This window comes from Cupressus sempervirens, chromosome 4 (genome assembly GCF_028749045.1).
Source record: "Cupressus sempervirens isolate cs-2001-9-10 chromosome 4, ASM2874904v1, whole genome shotgun sequence".
NCBI lineage: Eukaryota > Viridiplantae > Streptophyta > Pinopsida > Cupressales > Cupressaceae > Cupressus > Cupressus sempervirens.
The window spans coordinates 141,080,552-141,101,228 of record NC_143121.1 but is presented as its reverse complement, the minus strand read 5'-3'; the positions used below and the strand labels follow the sequence as shown (position 1 = coordinate 141,101,228).

The 20,677-nt window shown below is 36.2% G+C and overlaps 1 protein-coding gene across 1 annotated transcript in view; it reads right to left on the bottom strand.

Annotated features, from left to right (window-relative positions):
* The window catches only part of LOC149560342 (uncharacterized), a 146,664-nt gene that overhangs the window by 25,547 nt on the left and 100,440 nt on the right, over positions 1–20,677 (bottom strand). Inside the window, exons 3-4 of the mRNA XM_089824638.1 lie at positions 7,215–7,325; positions 6,620–6,929 (exon numbers count right to left, since the gene is read on the bottom strand). Coding sequence (XP_089680764.1) covers positions 6,620–6,929; positions 7,215–7,325 — 421 coding nt within the window. The remainder of the gene's footprint in view (positions 1–6,619; positions 6,930–7,214; positions 7,326–20,677) is intronic.

Sequence of the window (20,677 nt, the reverse complement as noted above, 5' to 3'; positions counted from 1 at the left end):
GCTTCTTCGGTCATTTTCGCGAGACAAGTAAATTATTATTATTAAATTCATCTAAGTATGCTAAAGTCGCTATTTTTGCTAGCTTGTACTTTGGCTACCCTAGTGTCATAGCTTGTTGGAAGAAAGTTGAAAAGTTTTAAATCTTGGGCACAAGAAATGCTAGCCTTCTGCATCTAAATATTATGATACGGTTGAAAAGGTCAATTTTGGAAGCCAAAATGTTGAGAAACTATAGCATTAGTCAGAATTCAAATAAATATCAATTACATTCACACACATACACATTGACAGCATTTACTCTATCATAAATTCATTGAGATCTTCCTTAAATTAATCTAATCGAACCACGTATAAATATTTGATTATGCTTCTCTTAGATTGGGTTGCAAATTCTTGATCATTATCAATCATGTATGCATTTATATGGACAAAGTAAATGGTCCTATTTACATAACAGATCATAGGCTAAATGATTATTGTATTGCATATTAACATGCCTGATAACCATAGGGCTTACCAATTCATTTTGGTGTATAAACACACCCGATCATAATAGGGTCTTTTGGATTAGTTGAGATAAGTCATTGTGTCCCTTCAATGAGACTTATCACTGAACAGTCGTGTCTGCCTGTATTATGCCTCTTGGGTGTTATATTTATATTGACTGATTACAACAGAAAAGACATCGAAATTGATAAATGATTCTATCTCTACAAATTGGGACATCAAGACCAATGATTGAATTGTATTCAGAATTAACTCACAAATTTTAGTATTGATTTGATTCATGTCCATTATGTTTTGATTATCACCTACAAGATAAATATAGATTAGTCTTCCCTAAATCTACAAATAACCATTGCCATTACAATCTGATCATAAGTTTAATTAATACTAATATGGTATTAGAGCCTTGGTAAAAGAAGATCCAAATTAAATTTGAGATATCAAGCTATTGTATCTAATATTTCATTAGATATAACTACGGAGAACTCCAATGGACCACAAAGGATAAACATTTAGACCACAGATTATACATCCTACATTGTAGATAAAAAAAGATAAGATAATGATATTAATGTCCAACTAAAGACCACCAAAAGGTCTATGGGACTAGAGGATTGCAACAAGAATGCTGACAATAGTAGGAGCACCAAACGATGTTTGAAAAAAGTGTACAAAAAACAAAGAAGAGGAAAAGAAACAGAGAGAGGCCAAGACAAAGACTAGGAGTCCTTTCTAGGTAGAAAGAAATCAGTCACAGAAGGATACACTTGTAGATGGACAGAAGCTCTGATCTGTCTCTATGAGCTTGTAGGAGAGTGTCGCTAATGCAAGTAGCTGGTACAAGGTCTGATAGACCTCGAATGACCAGAAGAACTAGTAGAGCTAGATAGCCTTTTCACACCATGCAAAGGAGATAAGGGTGTGAAAAGGGCAGTAATGAGCTGAGTAGATGTATGTCGATGAGGAAGTAGTGACTGTAATGTAATATCATGGAGCATAGTGGCCTCTTCAAGATAGAGTGCAAGATAACGCTAGTCACAGTAACTGAAGAAATCAAAAAGAGAAAAACAATCCCGGAACAGACAATGAAATCTCCCTCTGATCTCATAATAGATAGGGCAACGGAAAATAAAGTGAGTATCTATCTCAATCTCATCTAAAGTACACAGCTTACAAATCCGCTCTCCACTGTCAATATGATGGTCAGTTTGAGCCCAAAGACAGTGAGAACCAATTCTAAAGGATCCTAGGGAGATACGCAGGGCATGAGACCACCGCCGAGAAAGGAAGCTAGGACGAACAATAAACCCATCAAAGATCTCCAAAAAGTGCTATGTATAGAAGGACATCATCGGACGTAAGCCACCAGGCAGGTTAGTCCAAGTAGTGGTAATGTATTGTTTGTAAATATCAAGTTTGACATGCTCATTTAACTCTTGTTGTGAGGGGAGTAGATGAGTAGAGGGGCATTCAGTGAGAATTGGTAAGGAGGAAGGCGGTCAATATCAATCCCAATTGATCTCAACAGAGAAGAAGCCTATCCATACCAACAACAAGCTCGAGAACAAGAATCATAACTTGCAGTATCAACAGAAGAGCAGTACGCCAAGTAGGAGTAACAATCATGTACACCAACCAAATTTGCAAAACCACGCAGACGATGAAGGAACCAAATCAGATCAAATATGGATGCAAGATTGAAGGAATGAGCACCGAACTCAGCAAGAATGATACTGTGAGTGAACCTGTGGCATCTAATGATGCGTTGTAAGAACAAAGTTTGAACCCGCTCGATCGAGGCCCAATCAGAAACAAGAAGAGACAGGCCCCAAACCACAGATCCATAAAGAACCGTCAGCCGAACAAGGGAGTCCAAGAGGGATAACTTGGACAAGGTATCTTGAAAGTAATGTCTAAAATATTGTTTCTCAAGCATAGCAAAAGAATGCATACCCTTATTATCTCTGGACTAAATTGCTGGTCTCATACTAAACCAAGGCCCAGAAAACTTAACCCCCAAATATATATAAGAGGAAGTGATCTCAATCTCCTATCCCTGAAAAAAGAAGTGAAGATGAGAAGTCTTTAAGCAATTAAAGATCATTATCTGAGTCTTACCTAGGTTAACCACAAGTTGTCGCTGATCACAAAAGGAAGCCAAACCATCAAGAAGCCTCTGTAAACTCTCTGGAGAGGAGGCAAGAACCACATCATCCGTGAAAAGAAGAATGGAGATCATAACCTGGTGTAAGTAGTAACCATCACCTGAGAGCGATGACTTCAAAAGGAAGTCTTCAAGCTCATCAATATATAAACCGAACAAAGTAGGGGAGAGAGGACATCCTTGCTTGACCCCGCTAGTGTTATGGATCGAATCTGAGAAACCCTCAGGGGTCCTGAATCTACCCACCACAGTCTCATATAATCTCATAATAGTAGTAAGTAACATCTCAGAAATCCCAATCTCACGAAGCCTCTCAAAAAGAGCCATCCTAGGAACAGAATCAAAAGCCTTACAAAAATCAACAAAGCACCAATAAACTTTAGCCAATCTGTGTCTAGCCTTATCAATAATAACCAATAAAGTGAAAATGTGATCCATAGTCTAATAGTTGCCCGAAAACCAACATGCCCTTTAGCCCTATAACCTTTCCTATCAAGTTCGCTAAATAATATAGCATTAAGGGTTGTCGCATAAAGTTTGGCAAACGTGTTCCCAATCATGATGGTTCTGTAATTTCTAGGATCAGAGATAAGACCAGTCTTGTGAATAGGATAAATCAGATGCCTAGACCAAGAAATTAGGAACCCTGTGCAAATCACTCTATTGAAAAGAATAGAGAGATAGGGGCACAAAACTTGTAGAGCTCAGCCTAGAATCCCTCCTCATCCATTGCTTTGCTACATCTCATGGGTTTGATGGCCTCGTAAATGCAAGAAGGGGTGAATAGGTGCCAAAAAGGAGGCAGGATGGGGTGGATAAAAGGTTGCCCAGGGATGTCATAAAGAGTCGTGGTGTGAGAGGTAAGGGAGTGAAAATCAAGGATGGAGGGCGAAAGGGAACGGTAGGGGAAAAGAGCGCGCCAAAAAAGCTAGGGGTTGCGAATTAGCATGGAGCAAAGGGATTTGCACTGGAAAGTGGCAAAGGATCGTTTCTTACCACGAAAAAAACGAAGGTGAGCAAAGTCAGGGGAGTGAGCCTCGAAAGCAGAACGTACTGAGTAATGAAAAGCTTTGTAGTCAACATCTAAACATTGGTTCATGGGACAAGTATTACAACATTTGTTGCGGAGGGGAAGTGAAGGACGGTGAGGTATGGAAAGGATGGCAAACTTTTGAATAGTTGTCGCAAGCAACTCAAATGTTGTCGATAAAATCTATATTGTAGCTGACGGGTAGAATTGTATCCGAATGAGCGCAATCCTCTTCCACCTCCATCTCTAGTTATTCCTCCCTCTGATGTTGGTACATCTACTCTCCAGCCCAAAAGTTGGGTTACAACCATCAATGATCTTCATTCTTCTAGAATACGGGCAAGCAACAAAATCTAGTTAACTTTGCTCTCATGGCCAACCTTCATAGAATTTATAAGCCTCAAACATTTAAAAAGGCAAAAGGGGTTCCAAAGTGGAAAAAGCCTATTAATGTGGACTATTAGAGTCTTATGAAGAATAACACCTATTTTCTCTCTAATCTTCCTCCAAGGAAGAAGCCCATTAGTTGCAAATGAGTGTATAAGGTCATATATCATACAAATGGCACCTTAAATACAAGGCCAACTTAATTGCACAAGGGTTCATAGAGTGGGAGGGCATTGACTGTGAGGAGGGTTTTGCTCCATTGCCAAGATGAGTACAATTCTTCTTCTTCTCGCCATTGCAACTCAATATGGATGGGAAGTCCATTAGATGGATGTTAAGAGTGCCTTCCTTAATTGTGAGTTGCAAGAAGTCTGCATGACACAGTCTTCCGGTTTCAAGGTTGTTGGTAAAGACCAAGTATGTCAGCTCGAGAAAGCACTCTATGAAGTCAAACAGGCTCCTTCAGCATGGTACATCAAAAATGATCGATACTTGGTTGCTCATGGTTTTCGGCGTAGGCCTTTTGACAATAATTTGTATATCAAATGCTCTAGTGATGTTGTTCTCTCTATTGGTGTCCATGTGGATAACTTGATTATTGCTGGCAGTTCAACACATTTGATTGCAGAAATCAAACAAGACGTGTGCAAGGATTTCGATATGACAAATTCAGGGATTCTCCATTATTGTTTAGGTATTGAGGTTTTGCAAACTCATAGTAGCATCTTTATTTCTTAGTCTAAGTATACCAAGAACTTGCTTGACAAGTTTCAAATGCAGGAACGTAAAATTCCTTCCACACCTATAGAGAAGGGACTAAAGACTTAAGTTATTAGCCAAGTCTAATTCTCCTCCTATTTATGAAACCACTTATTGGCAACTACTAGACAGACTCATCTATCTCACTGCCACTAGAACTGATCTCAATTTTGCAATGAGCTACATTTCACGCTTCATGACAGCCTGATCATTGGGTAGTAGCAAAGGGTGTGTTGCATTATATGAACAACACGTCTAATCATGGGCTTTACACTAGGAGTCATGATTCCAGAATCAGTGGATTCACAGCTTCAAATTGGTAAGGTTTAATTGATGATAACACATCAACCTTTGGATTTGTGTTCAGTTTGGGATCTAGTGCAGTTACCTAGACTAGTAAAAAGCAGCATGCAATCTCACTGTCCACAGAAGAGGAGTTGTAAGGTAGTTTGGCTTCGTCAGATGCTTGTGGATCTGTTAATATCTCAAGTAGGTCTGACTCCTTTGGTCTTTGATAATTGGGGATTTCTCGAACTTGCCAAGAATCTAGTCTTCCATGAAAGAGCCAAACTTGTAGATGTTCATTGTCATTACATTTCGCAATTGGTTGAAGACGGGAAAGTTTAATTGCAGTCTGTTCCAACAGCAGATCAGACTGTGGACATTCTCACCAAGCCTCTTGGCCCAGATAAGTTCGCTAAATTTATAGGGCAGCTTGTGTTGTTGACAAATTGACCACTGAGGGAGGGTATTAGAACATTATTATATTACTTTAATGGTCATCTTTTGTATGTAAAGTAGGTAGATAAATCGTTTCTACGATTTCCAGTTTCTTATTAAAAACTTTCTAATATGTACATACATAAATTCTTTATAAATGATCATTTGTTTATACAACAAATATTTTACCGATTACTTCTCGCTAATATTCCTACCCATCGCTATCTTCTCTCGAGTCTTGTGTAAATAATTAGGTCATAGCATTAGAATTATTCAATCAAATTTATAGATAATTCTTTACGAGCAAGTATCTCATCTCTCTTTATTTCAAGCCTCTTACCTCTTTTGTTCTGTCATAATGCTTGTAATTTAGATTGGATAATAATTACCAGAAAATTTGATGGACACTGGCTGGTCCAGGACTCGTGCACTCTTTGCAACAATCAACAGTGCAAGGACAGGTAAAATAAAACATAGATTTTGTGACCTTGAAAATGTAGCCAGCCACTTGACTGCTTACCACTTCCCAGCTAAACCCATCAATTAAAATTTTATTACAAAATTTCCAAATAAAATATTGTTAATGTTGACTTTTTAGATCAAAAAGTAATATAATTATATTTTTCATGTATGTTTTTGCTTGAGCTTGATCTTTTCTTTTTTTCCTGCTATGAAATTTCTAATTTGTTTCTAAAAATCATGATTTGTGGATTTTTCCACTCACATACAAACCTCAGACTTCCAAACATGATGGCTGCACATAAGGAACATTATGACTGATCGAAGTGCCCACCTCTTGAACATGTAGAAACTAAAAATTGGCTCAAAACATAATATAGAACATTTGTCATCACCATCAGCCATGCTGGAAGAAACCAAGGCACCTTTGGTTTCAAGAATGCATGCATAAGATGGCAAGACTGCGTGACAATATCAAGTTTCACGCTGTGCCTGGCCTTTGCGTACACAGTTTCCAAGATATGGAAGCCAGAAGAAATGAAAAGGGAAAGTAGAACTTCAATCAGCAGAAAACATAAACCCATGTATAGTACCTCCTATGTGATCAAAAGTTGTATTAATCGCTGAAAGCCATTTTTCTCGCTCTGCATTTACTCGCTCCAATAACATTCTCCTATTTACCTCTTCAGCTAGCTTTGCCTCGTGTGCTCGCCCTTCTGCCTCAGCCATGGCCTTTACCCTTAATGTCTCACGATCTAGTTCAGCTCGCTCTTTGTCTGTCTGACGCTGTTGTGCTTGAATTTTCTCTTCTGTTGCACGCCTGATCTGTTCTTGCCGCACTGATGATTCCTCTTGCATTTTTACAAGCTCTCTATCTTGTTGTCTTTGGGCTTCATGTTCTGCCTGAAAGTATAAAAGTTAATAATATAAGGTTTACACAATCCTTGAAAATATGAGAATGTCTGGAAAACTATGCAAAAAAAATTTAACATAAACATTTCAGATCACACTCCAAAAGCCATTAGCAGGATTAACCAGATACCAAATGGCAAAAGAGATTCCAAAACTGAACAAGATAGAGAAGGAAATTCTAGGCACTTGATCTATCCACTGACAAAGATGTTAACAATAAGTCCTGAAAAGCGATTTGTATTGGCAACACCAAATTGGGTAAGATATCATATATACCTGCATTCGCTTTCTGGCCAACTCATCCTCATAGCGAGCCATCTGTGCCTTTGCTTGGGCTTGTTGTTGGACAAGTTTTCTTTGTTCTTCGTATAATCCTTGTTGTCTTTCCTGCAACAAAATACACCAGTTATCATGAAAGAATATCATGTTCCAAAAACCACAAAACTAATTGGCATTCAGTTAACAAAATTACCAAAAGCAGGAAAATCAATACCAATGCTATTAAAACTAATCTACCTACAACAAAAAAATTACTTTCATATTTAGGTAGGCGCTGCCAGTTAAGGAATAAGGATCAGTTGTAATAACTTTACTTCAAATTTATATACTTGATTTACAGAATATAGTTTCTCAAATTATCTTCTTGATAATGTGACTAACTTATTCTTAGTGCAGATTTGTTCAATAGAAATGATTGTAAAAACTGTAAGTAGATTCTTTTATACATTGGCAATGCATATATATGTATGTGTTTCTGCCTTATTAATGTAATTTAGATTATTAAATGTAGGATGAACTGCTGCTATTAGAAACTCACTGCCTTTTATTTCAGTGCATCTCCAATTGCAGCAGTCAAATATATATATATATATAGACAGATATTACTGTAAAGGACATGTCCCATGTAGAGACATGTCTCTATATGGCTAAAGCCATGTAGGACATACATGCCTCTTTACACTAAGCACCAATTCCTAAATAAATTATGATGGTGCCTATTCATACAACGCACGTGATCTGTTTATGATCGCTAATGCTAATGCACTCACTCAATACTCATCAGGGATTATAAGTAGCTCAATCACGGTGCATTTTATTAATCAGGTGATTCAAATAAGGCCCGATCTGATATATTGGAACTGCTGCTGCAGTAATATCACTGTATAATATTTTCTTTTCTTATTGTTGATAACAGATTTGATCATAATTTATTTTTTATTATTTGCCTTAACAAAATCATTAGATATATCATATTATTGCTAATAGCATATGCATATACATGTATCTAATGATTATAAGTTAGGGACAATAATAACTTAGAAATGATGATAATTGATTTGCACAATTTATGATCAAAATCAGTCTGATTGAAGCTATAACATTAACACACCCTCTTAGGTAGGGAGGATTGTATGTTAGATCAACACAAGCTACTCTCAATCAGATTGCGAGAAATATCATCTCAATAAGATATTCTGCAAATGGTGAGACTAATAACAACATAGACTCATCATATAGATCCTCCCTTATGGTATCATCAGAAGTATGGTACTAATATCTATTATCAACCATAATTATATTTCCTTTGGTATGTGCATTGGCATCAAGTCTTGTGATGCCTATCAAGAAAATATCTGTACATGGTGTCTTCAATACTAAGTTTCATAGTATAAACCATGTCATATCTCTGTAACGTAACTCAGTAACACGAGACATGCACTATCATTATCTCCAGGGACATCATTATAACATCCACCATGATAGCAGGAAACTAATGCAATATCTCAATAACCACTAATTCAGTCACATGAGATATGCACTATCATGATCTCCAGGGACATCATTACAGCATACATCGTGATAGCAGGTTAGTCTATAGAAAGATAGTCACCTTACCATAGTAATCACTACCAAATATCAAAGAAAGATTGTCACCTTCCATGATGTTTCCACAAAATCATGTAGTAACTCACATGACAAGAAAGAAATATAACATAGATTTATTATAACTTTACTAAGACGCAACCTCAGAAAATGGAATTACATTTTTACCATACCAAGTTTACCTCTAAAGTGATCCACCTTCAATTTGCAGAGGGGCTTGATTAAGATATCTGCAGTTTGCTCATATGTGTTGGCGTAGCTCATTCGTATGAGATTTCTTTCCACCATATCCCTTTAAGTATCTCCCTCTGAATCTCAGTGCCAAGATCCTCTTCCATGTTTAAAAGATACTTACTATCTACCTCATCAATATACAATATCTTCTTCAAATGTTACATCTCTTGTTACATCCCAATTTTTGACCCATTTAAAATAATCATATAGCCGTTATTTATTTCATGTGAATGACAGTCGGATGGTTAGAAACAGTTGAATGTTATGATCATGTGAAATGGAAATTATGATTGATCGTTTTGATTCATGTAAAGCTGACTTCTGAGTTGTTCATTATGATGTAAAATGATAATCATTATTTTACAAGTTATAGTTGTTAGAAGTAATAGGGGTTAGCCATTGTGAAATTTTTCAAATACTTTTGATTGTAGTTATCTTGAAGTCAAATTTAGCAATGTGTTATTAGTGTGGGAATATTCTCTGTGGATGCAGGAGAAAACGAAAGGGGGGAAGCATTACAAGAAGGGATATAAGGATTGGGAATATATATATATATATATATTCACACCATGTTATTTATAACATCCGTATTTGCACCTACATGTATATGTCGGTGTAAACCAATATATTGATACAAAGAATTACACGATTATATGTATGCACATATATGTATATGTATGTATATATGCACAAACAGATAAAGGTGGTGCTAATAGCATGATGCCATTGTAGAAATCATAAGGAAGACTAACCTTTATGTGTATCATTATTATTGGCTCCATATTGTTGAGCAATTGCCATTTTCATACCCGCTCATAATTCTTTTAAGAATTAAACTTGGTGTAGTTACTTGACCAATGTTTGACCATGCACCGCCACTTTTTCTTGTAACTAAGAACATGTGTGGATGATTTATTTATTACACTCTCCACTACCTACAAAGCGTTCTTTTCTTTTCGCATTGTTTTGAGCTTATATTTTGCAAGACTTTTCTCTCTCGACCTCAAGCCAAATTGCAATTTCAATACAAAGTTTATTGTGAATCCCTACATCATAGTGCAAATAACAAGGCTGCGATCCTATAAGCATTGTAGCCAATAGTTTCCAACAAGCATTATGTTGTAATTCATTTCTCTCGAACCACGGTAGGTAGCACATCAAGAAACTATAGATTATGTGACCATTGCTCATGCTTAATTTCTATATATTCTCTGTTCATTATTGATTCGAATGTTGCAAACAATGATGTAAATTAGTATTCCCATATTGACATTGTCCATCTTTGATAAGGATTGAAGTAACAATGGTCGTATTAAAGGGCTATATAATGTTGCCTAAGGAGCAGTTACAAAATTTCCATACATCATTTTGATGCTATACTTATATGGTGTTGTTGATAATACTGACCCGCAAATATCATAAAATGATTTGTAATCACTTTTAATGTTCCCATGATTGTATTTCTCCTGGCATAGCTTTGCATTAATATCTATAAGCAAGCACCGATATTGTAACAAACGAATTTTCTTAACCAATTTTACACTCCTAATAATCTATTTAATAAGTCACTGATTCCATTTCACAAGACGATGAGTTCTACTAACCAAATATAACTATGATACAAGTAACTGTTTCTAGTCTAACTGTATTTTATTTTCAGCCGATATAACGAGAACAAAAGGAAATAATAAATTTATATACATTGCTATCAATTTAACCATTTCTAACTGATAACATATTCAACTGAAAATAAAGTAACGACTAACTTTCTTAACTGAATTATATCAACTGAAATATTTATTCAATGTAAATATCAGTATTTACTTTATCTAGAAAACTAAACTATCTAATTATTCTTCTAAGGGTTAAAAGTAAAAGTGTAAAAGAAACATACAGTAATAATGGAAGAATCTCTTTATCTTGTTGTTCAAGCCTCGGCATTGGTGAGAGGAGAAGCATTGACATAGGCTTAACCTCCCAACCTCATACCATACTTATCACCACACATCTTAACTTATTAGAATGGCCCTCCCTACCTCGAGATTGGGCTTGGGATATTCTTCAGTCCTTTTATCGGAGCTACCAAGTGGCTGAGTGACCCATCAGTTATACCTATATAACTGAAATCTACGAACAAACGAGAGATCTCAAGATTGGCACATATGCCTAAAACTACCTTGCCCAAGGATTTCAGTTGGGTTCGTGAACCCGATCTCCACCACTCGACTTGACAACAAATTCCATTATCGGGACATGCATGAGCTATTAATTATTCAATATTCAAATCTGATTTCATTATTGATTTTTGCAGGTTAATTCCACCTCTTCACCATTATGTGGCTTCTATGCCCAAGTGAATCCTAGGTGTCTGAAAGATTATGATCACCTTGTTATTATATACACCTCTTCACCATTCCATGGCTTCTTTGTCAGTGAATTCCTCAATGTTCGTAAGATTATGAGCATTCTGATATTATCTACACCTCTTCACCAATTCTATGGCATCTTGCCGGTGAATTCCTCGATGTTTCAAGTATTCTGAATTTGTTCAGAAAAATTGTGATAGCATGTGCATTGTTGTTGATTCACACAATCAATCAAGTTTCCTACAGCTATTATTGAAATCATAAATGTTGTATTCACAAGGATATTCAATGAAGATCTTCAAGGTTCTCAATGTAATGCAGGGGACCAACATCAAAATACCATAAACTTATCTCAGTCGGCTAAGGATGGATACTCAAACCGGATTAGAATGGAGTTATGCCCTTGAAAACATATTTGTTTTAATCTCAGCCTATCATTTTATACTGACTGTCAACAGACATTATATTCAATGGAAAACGAACTAAGAAATTCAATGACTCTATGGTATTTCGCTCAACACTGGAAAGAGTAATCTGATTGCAGTCGGGCTTGTGCTTAGCAGAAACAAAAAAAAAAATAGAATGAATCATGTGACCTATGATTTGAATATGGCTTTCTTGCCCTTGGCCGGAACTCCTGTTCGCCCACTAATTGATAATACAATCGCTGGTAGAACTTAAGAAAAGTTGGGAAGTCGGAAGCGAGAGAAATACTGAAGGTATCCGGGTGTGAACATCCAACCTGGCCTAGAATGATTTGCAGCAGACAGAGAAAAGGAGAGGATAGTAGAATGGAAAGAGGAGTGATCCTCTAATTGATTCGTGGCTTCTTTAATGGTTGGTCAAGATTTCTCCACTACCATCAGTTTTCAAGATGACCATTTGAATACAACATAAATTCAAATTTGAAAAGGAGAGAATTAAAGGGACAAAAGAAATAAGGAGTTGAAGAGTTATAAACTTATTTTATTATTACAATATGCTCTTATACACGTTCACATAAGTATATTGATGAGGTGACATCATTAGATTATATTATTATAATTTATTGGTGCCATTTCATTTTTATATTTATGTGTTTGTATTTAAGTGTTTATTGTAATGATGAGATAAGAAAATTTAATAATCAATCTCTAAAGGTATGTATTATATTTTAATTTAGATTATTTTATTTTATTTTAATTATACTGTTTCCCTAATAGCTCATGCGGTTCCATAATGTAACGTATGGACAAGTCTTTGTATCCTTTCCAAGGAAGTTTAGGTCATATCTGCCAATCCTGTTGACCGAACCAAATGACCATCCCATTTCGATGATCCCATTTAGCAATGCTTCCCCTCTCTTCAGTCTTCTCCTGCAATCACCCAAGCAAAACATTCTTGCCAAAACATTAATTCCATAGTAATTCAAAAAAAAACATATTGATCATTAATTTAAATCAAACAACTGCTAATCATCTAATAACAGTTATAGGTTACTGTTCATTTCATCAATGTCTATAAATAACTCATTTCACATGATCATGAAAAGAAATAATTCGTTAACAGTTGGTACAACATATATAAATAACTAACTCATTTCCATGATCATGAAAAGAAATAATTCGTTAAACTAATAGTTATGATGAAATTAAAAATTAGGGCAAAATTTGGGATGTAACAAATATATTGTTTTTCCTGATAAATCGATTTGGCTTATATAGAGGTATTGACCATATACCTCCTGGATAATAAGTATAATGAACTATTAAATTTGATACTTGCATTATTCATGATTTTGGGATCTCCCACAATACACCCAAGACCGGAAGGGTCACACATTAATGGGTGGGGAAGGAGAAGCATCCTTGCAAGAACAAATGGATGTCCAAAAAAAGAGTACATAAATGATAAAACTCCATATATTGAGTCAACTCATGGTTGTCCAATCAAGAGGTGGGTGATCAGGCACACTAATAGCCCATTGAAAACCTTTGCCAAGGTAGGTCAGTGGCATGCTTGTCACAGCAATCACTAGAGTTTAGAGTGCTAGCTAATAGAGGGGAAGTTGTTGGAGGATTTCCATTGTCTTGTTTGCTGCTAAGCCGATCCTCTACATCAGAATGCTTGGGTGCCAGGACCATGGTGCCCCAAGCCTGACCTTGAGGTAGGGAGGGCCTTTTTGGATTGAGATTGTGTGGAGATAAGTTAAGGTCTATGGTTGGGAGGTTAAGTCCATGTCAATGCTTCTCCTCTTCACCAGATGTCGAGGCTTGCTCAACACTATGACTGTCATCTGCTATATGTAAGGTACTTGTTCCTTTAAATATTTCATTTCGTAATTTGGTATCATGTTGAGTAAATAGATATATCAATACATTATTTCTGATGATTGTAATAGACTTAGAAAGTAAAGTTATAGCAGTTTCTTTTCATGTGAACTAGATTAGTTTGTTATTAGTTTTTGTTTTAATTTCATTAAATGTAATAAGTTGATGGATTTCCCTTTCATGTGAACTAACTAATGTAACTACCATCATGTCATTCTATCATGAAACTAGATTTACTTTAGAATATGGTTTTTCATTTTGGCCTAGGGAGAATGGCATGTTACATATGGTATCATAGCATTGGGTTCAACTCTAAACCTTGGGCTCATCACTTAACCACTCTAAGAAAACTGAAAATGTAGATATAAATGCTTACAGAATGTACATCTGAATGACTCCCCACAAGAAACCCAGCATCCCATATATTTTTATCTGATAAAGAAAGTGTTGAAGCATGACTACTCTTACTACTCCACACTTAAGGATATGAAACCTTAGCACAGGCATTGCAGTGAATTAAGAAAGAAAGAATCAAATGGACTCCTAGAAGGCAACATTAAGAAACAAACTTATTGATGCATGGAATGCTAGAAAAACCAATCCCCTTATGATCTTTTGTATGTACAGGGCAGAATAAGCCCAAGAATGAAACTGAACAAAATACACGAGAATAGGGTATCTGATTTGTATTTAAATATTCCTTTTGTTGTGTCCTTGAAAGAAGAATTTCTTGTAAATAAAGTTGTTGCAGTTGCAACCAACAATTTTGATAAGCACAATAAAATGAGTAATTAGAAATACATTTTGTTATCTTAACATCTTTCTGAGCAATCAAATATGTCTAAAAACGAGCATGATATTGATTTACAAACATTTGCACATTACAACAAACTCTAAAACAAAACAAAAAACTTAAAAGCATGGCCTATAATGGAAACATCGAAGACAATGAGTTGACTAATGGTGCCAATCTCCAAAGCTCCTCGGATTTATTGCTCCAGATTTTGCGAGACACACAAACGAAATTGGAAAACATGGAAAAGAAAATGAATGACATGGCAGCCCAAATCGAGCGAGGTCAAGAGGAGAATTATTCCTCACTTCCATGTAGAGTCAAATCTAAGCTCAAGCCTCACCTACCGAACTGAGAAACAAAAGAAACAACAGAACAATGGCTAAGGTAGAACAGTGTTTGTTTGAGGCTCGGCTTGACTTTTCGAACTTCTCTGCAGAAGCAAATCTGTATGTAGCACCTCTTGGGTCCTATGACATCATTATGGGTATAAATTGGCTCAGTGAGCATATGGCAAGAGTAGATTGTCTTTCCAAGATAGTAGAGTCTCTAGATGATTGAGGGAACCTCGTGAACATTAAAGGAATTATGCTTGAGATAAAATCTCGCCAAATCTTAGCCATGCAACTTAAGAGATGTGGTAGAAAAGGGTGTAAAATATTCACGGTCAAGATAGAAGACTTGAAGGGACCAGTAGAGAATACTTACCCTGATGACTACATTTTAGAAGATGGGGAAATCAGAGAAAGATTGAAGGAATCTTTCGAAGACAAGTACCCAAATCTTAAGAGGTTTTAGGATATGTTTCCAAAAGAGCTCCCTGGTCTACCACCATCTAGGATATTTGATTTCACTATAGATTTGATACCTGGGGCAGAGCCCATATCAAGAACACTCTACCAAATGACTACTACCGAATTAATGGAACTATAAGTGTAGCTACAAGAACTACTAGATAAGAAACTTATTAGGCCCAATGTTTCACCTTGGGGAGCTCCAGAATTGTTTGTCAAGAAGAAGGATGGAACTATGAGGTTGTGTATAGACTATAGGATGCTTAATAAGGTCACCATTAAGAACAGATATCCACTTCCCAAAATTTGATCAGATGAGAGAGACAGCTATGTTCTCCGAGATCGATTTGCTGTTTGGATATCATTAGCTTTGTATTAAAGATGAGGATATTCATAAAATTGCTTTCAAGACTTGGCACAGCCACTATGAATTCACAGTACTACCCTTCGGGCTAACTAATGCCCCAACAGCTTTCATGAATTTTATGAACAGCATTTTCCAAGATTGTTTGGATAAATTTGTGTTAGTTATTATTGATGATATTCTCATCTACTCTTAAAAAAAGGAGGAACATCAAAAACATTTAAAGTTAGTCCTGCAAAGGCTGCAAAAGCACAAGCTATATGGAAGCTATCCAAGTGTTCCTTTTATCAAAAGGAAATTCAGTACGTAGGGCACATTATATCAGCTCAAGGAATAGAAGTAGATCCCGCCAAGATCAAGGCAATCAAAGATTGGCCAATTGCTAGGAATGTGTCAGAGGTTAAGAGCTTCATGGGTTTAGCCAGATTTTACAGAAAATTAGTTTGAAATTTCTCCAGAATAGCATATCCCATCACCTCACTCCAAAGAAAGGGAAAGACATTTGTTTTGACTGAAAAATGTCAACCAGCCTTCGAATATCTAAAGGAAATATTAGCTACTGCCCCAAACTTGATCCACAAGGTCAATTTGTAGTTATAACTGATGCATCTAGAGAGGGGTTAGGAGGCATACTAATGCAGGAAAATCACATTATTGCCTATGAATTCAAGAAATTGAAGAATTATGAACAGAAAAATGCCCTGCATGATCTAGAAATAGTAGCTATTGGTCATGCTCTTCAAATGTGGAGGCATTATTTATTAGGGAAACCTTTCGAACTCTAGTCAAATCATCATTGGCTGAAATATATATTTACTCAGCCTAGCCTCAATGCTCATCAAAGAAGATGCCTAGCCTAGCAGACTATGGCTTCAAGATCAACTATATTAAAGGCAAAGAAAACAAAGTAGTAGCCACTTTAAGCCAGCGAAGGCATATATCAGCTATAGTAGCAACAAATACTGGGCTTGGGAAGCAAGCACTACAACACCTATTCAGTGACGATTTATATAACGAGGTTAGTCAAGCACATCAACGAGAGAACCACAAGACCCCATGTATGGAGGTTACCAACTAGGAAAAGATGGACTTTTAAATACAAGGGTAGGATATATATTCCTAAGAATCAAAAAATCTGAAGGATGATTTTAGGAGAAATCCATACAACTCCATATTCTAGACATCCTAGGGTGACCAAGATGTTGGCAGATGCAAACCCCATGTATTTTTGAAAACGGATGAAAAGGGAAATCACTAAATACATACTAGGATGCTTTGGGTGTTAGAGGGTCAAGGCAAAGCATCATTATCCAGCTGGGCTATTGCATTCAAATGAGGTTCCAAAATGGAAGTGGCAGATAATTACCATGGATTTTATTCAAGGTTTACCCATGAGCCGAAATAGACATAACACCATCATAGTGGTTGTGGACAAATTAACCAAAGTGGCCCACTTCATGCCAGAAAATTTAACAGATGGAGCACCAAAGATTGCCCACAAGTTTGTTAGAGAATTTTTAGACTCCATGGAATACCAAAGAAAATTATCCGATAAAAATGCTAAAATAACATCAAGGTTTTGGCAAACCTTGTTTTCAGCCTTGGGAACTAAGCTGAATATCAGTTCCGCCTATCATCTTGAGACCGATGGCCAAACAGAAAGGGTAAATCAAGTATTGAAGGATCTCCTAAGCATGTATTGCATGGATCAACAATACCAATGGGAAATGTATCTTCCCTTAGAAGAGTTTGCTTATAATAATTCCTATCAATATGCTATTAAGATGGCACCTTTTGAGGCCCTATACAACCATAAGTGCAGAACCCCAATAAGTTGAAACCCAATCAAATTAGGGATGGAAGAACAGGTAGTTCAAATACGTCGAAGGCTTAAAAGAGGCAAACGATAGACAAAAAAGCTACGCAGATGCAAAAAGGATTCCTCGAGAGTTCTCAAGGGGAGAAAAGGTTGTTTTAAAGGTAAAATCACAGAAGAGCACTATCAAGTTTGGGAAGAATGCCAAGCTAGCCCCAAGATACGTGGGACCCTTTGAGGTGTTTAGAAGTCATAAACCCAGTTGCCTACAAGATTGCGCTACCTCCAACCCTTGCCAGGATGCATGATGTATTCCACGTATCATATCTTAAGAAGTATATTACCCATCATGAGTATATAATTGATTGGAACCTCTTGTGGGTACGAGACCCAAGGGTGATGGAAATAAAGTCGCTTAGAATACTTGAGGTGCGTAAGCTTCACTTACGAAACTGGTACATAACCCAATGCAAGGTCCAGTGGGACCAGTATACCAAGGAAAATGCTACCTAGGAAGGATTATGATGAGATCTTCCAGAAATTTCCCCATGAACCATAATTTTGTTGATTGTCATTTAAGACTATGAAATGTTTATTTAAGTAGAATAATGTTCCTTTTATATTATAAAGGTCATTGGGGATGATGAAACACAAGGGAGAGGGTACGTTACATCCCAATTTTTGACCCATTCAAAATAATCATATAACCGTTATATATTTCATGTAAATGACAATTGGATGGATAGAAACAATTGAATGTTATGATCGTGTAAAATGGAAATTATGATTGATCAGTTTGATTCATGTAAAGCTGACCTGTAAGTTGTTCATTCCAATTTAAAATGATAATTATTATTTTACAAGAAGTAATAGTTGTTAGTAGTAATGGTGGTTAACCGTTGTGAAATTTTTTAAATACTTTTGATTATAGTTATCTTGTTGTCAAATTGAGGAATATGTTATTATCTTGGGAATATTCTCTTTGGATGCAACAGAAGACAAAAGGAGGGAAGCATTGCTAAATGGGATATAAGGATTGGGGCACCCAAGGTCCATCAACAGGTTATCAGGTATGGATTCTAACCATCTTGGTTAAGGATATTACAACTAGGCAAGCAAGAGTATATCTTGGACAACCATGACCTACCCAGTCAGTTCATAAAAGAAGAAAAACATTAAACATAATAAATAACATAAAATTGTTACCTTTTTATATTTGAGGTCCTTGATGGTCCTCTCTCTCTCTCTCTCTCTCTCTCTCTCTCTCTCTCTCTCTCTCTCTATATATATATATATATATAGCCTACCTAGTTGTCTAGCCAACACTTCAACGCGAAGATGCTTAGTGGCTGGACAGTGGTGTCCCAAGCCTAATCCCAGAATAAGAAGAGCCTTTCTTAGTAGAGATTGTATGGGGATACTTAACGGTCCGTAGTTGGGAGGTTAAGCCCTTGGCAATGCTCCTCTTCTCTTTTGGATGCTCAGTCTAGCACAACACAAGGATAAGATCTTCATACAAGATAAATACTTTTTCAAGTATCTTACTTTTATATTTTTGCATTCTAATCTATGTATTGCTTAGATGGTTATTATAGTTATGATACTTTTCTTTCATTGGATTAAGAGTCGGTTAAATCTATTGTTCCTATCACCTAAATATATAAACTGAGGATGAAATTGTGTTTCATGTGTAAATGATATGATAGTCGTTACAGTTGTCCTTGTGTTTTAAAAAAGAAATGTTATTTTGTTATTTAAATCAATTAAAGTAGGAGTGAAAATTTTAGCATGTTACATATGGTATCAAAGCACTAAGTTCAACACTAAACCTTGGACTCATCATTGTCTTAACTAGAAAACTAAAAAATGCAATGTTAAATTAAAAGCAAGGTGTACACTTGAATTACTCCTCAAAAGAAACCCTGCCATCATGTATTCTTCTATATGATTAAGAGCATGTCAAAGTATGACTACTCTCATTGTTTTGTATCCAAGATTGATGAAACTTTAGCCCATGCTTTTCTTTGGATTAAGGAGAGAGTCAAATGGACTCCTACCAAGAAGGTAATTTTGAGAACCAAACTAATTGAGACATGGAATGCCAAACAAACAAATCCACTTATGATCTATCATAAACCTTGTTAAGGGCAAGATATGCCCAAGGAAGGAAACGAACAAAATATCTGAGGAATAGGGTGTCCAATTTCCTTAAAAGATTTATGTTAAGCTATTTTGTTATATCCTCAGAAGAGGAAATTTTGTAAATAAGTATGGTTGCAGTTGCAACAAGACAAATATCTCTATTTTCGAATGATAATGGCATTTTGTAAATTAATTTATTTTGAGCAAACAATTGTATCTTCTCTTTTCCTAAGCATATGTATGAAAACATAATATTAAATAAAGAAACCAATTGTATATTTCTAGAAACAAAAACCATGGCAAACAACGAAAACAATGTAGCGAATGAGATGTCCAATGGGACCATTCGCTGGAATTCATCCCTCAAAATTTCATCCCTCAAAATTTCATCCCTCAAGATTTCATCCCTCAGAATTCCACTCCGCAAAACCCTGTAGACCTACTGGTCCAAGTCTTGCGGGACACCCAAACTAGGATGGAAAACATGGAGAAAATAATGAATGCCTTGGCGGCTCAACTTGGGCAAGGACAAGAAGATACCCACCACTCCCCTCCTCCTAGAATTGAACAAGTTATCTGCTAAAAGTGCACAAGAAACCAAAACTCCTAAAAACACATCTGAAAAGAAAAAGAAATAGGAGATAGTGATTTGTCAACCGACATTAAGAAAATTAAACCCCCTAGATTTTCCGGATATGAATCCGATGAAGTCGCTAAGGCTTGGTTAACCATGATGGAATAGTACTTCGAGATCAAAAGTTTTTCTAAAACTTCCAAAGCAGTTCGAGCAATTTATCACCTTCTACGAGAAGCAACCCTCCGGTGGGGAAACACCAAGATAGAACTGAATATTAAGACTACTAATGTCACCTAGGAAAGGTTTTTCTCTATTTTAAGAACTAATGGCTACAACAAACTTTTTATGATCAAACGTTGTTGGACTTCCAGAATCTTAAACAAGATCTAACAATACACAAGTACTGGGAGAAGTTCACTCGTCTACTAAAGTATGTCCATATCAACAAGATAGGAACCTA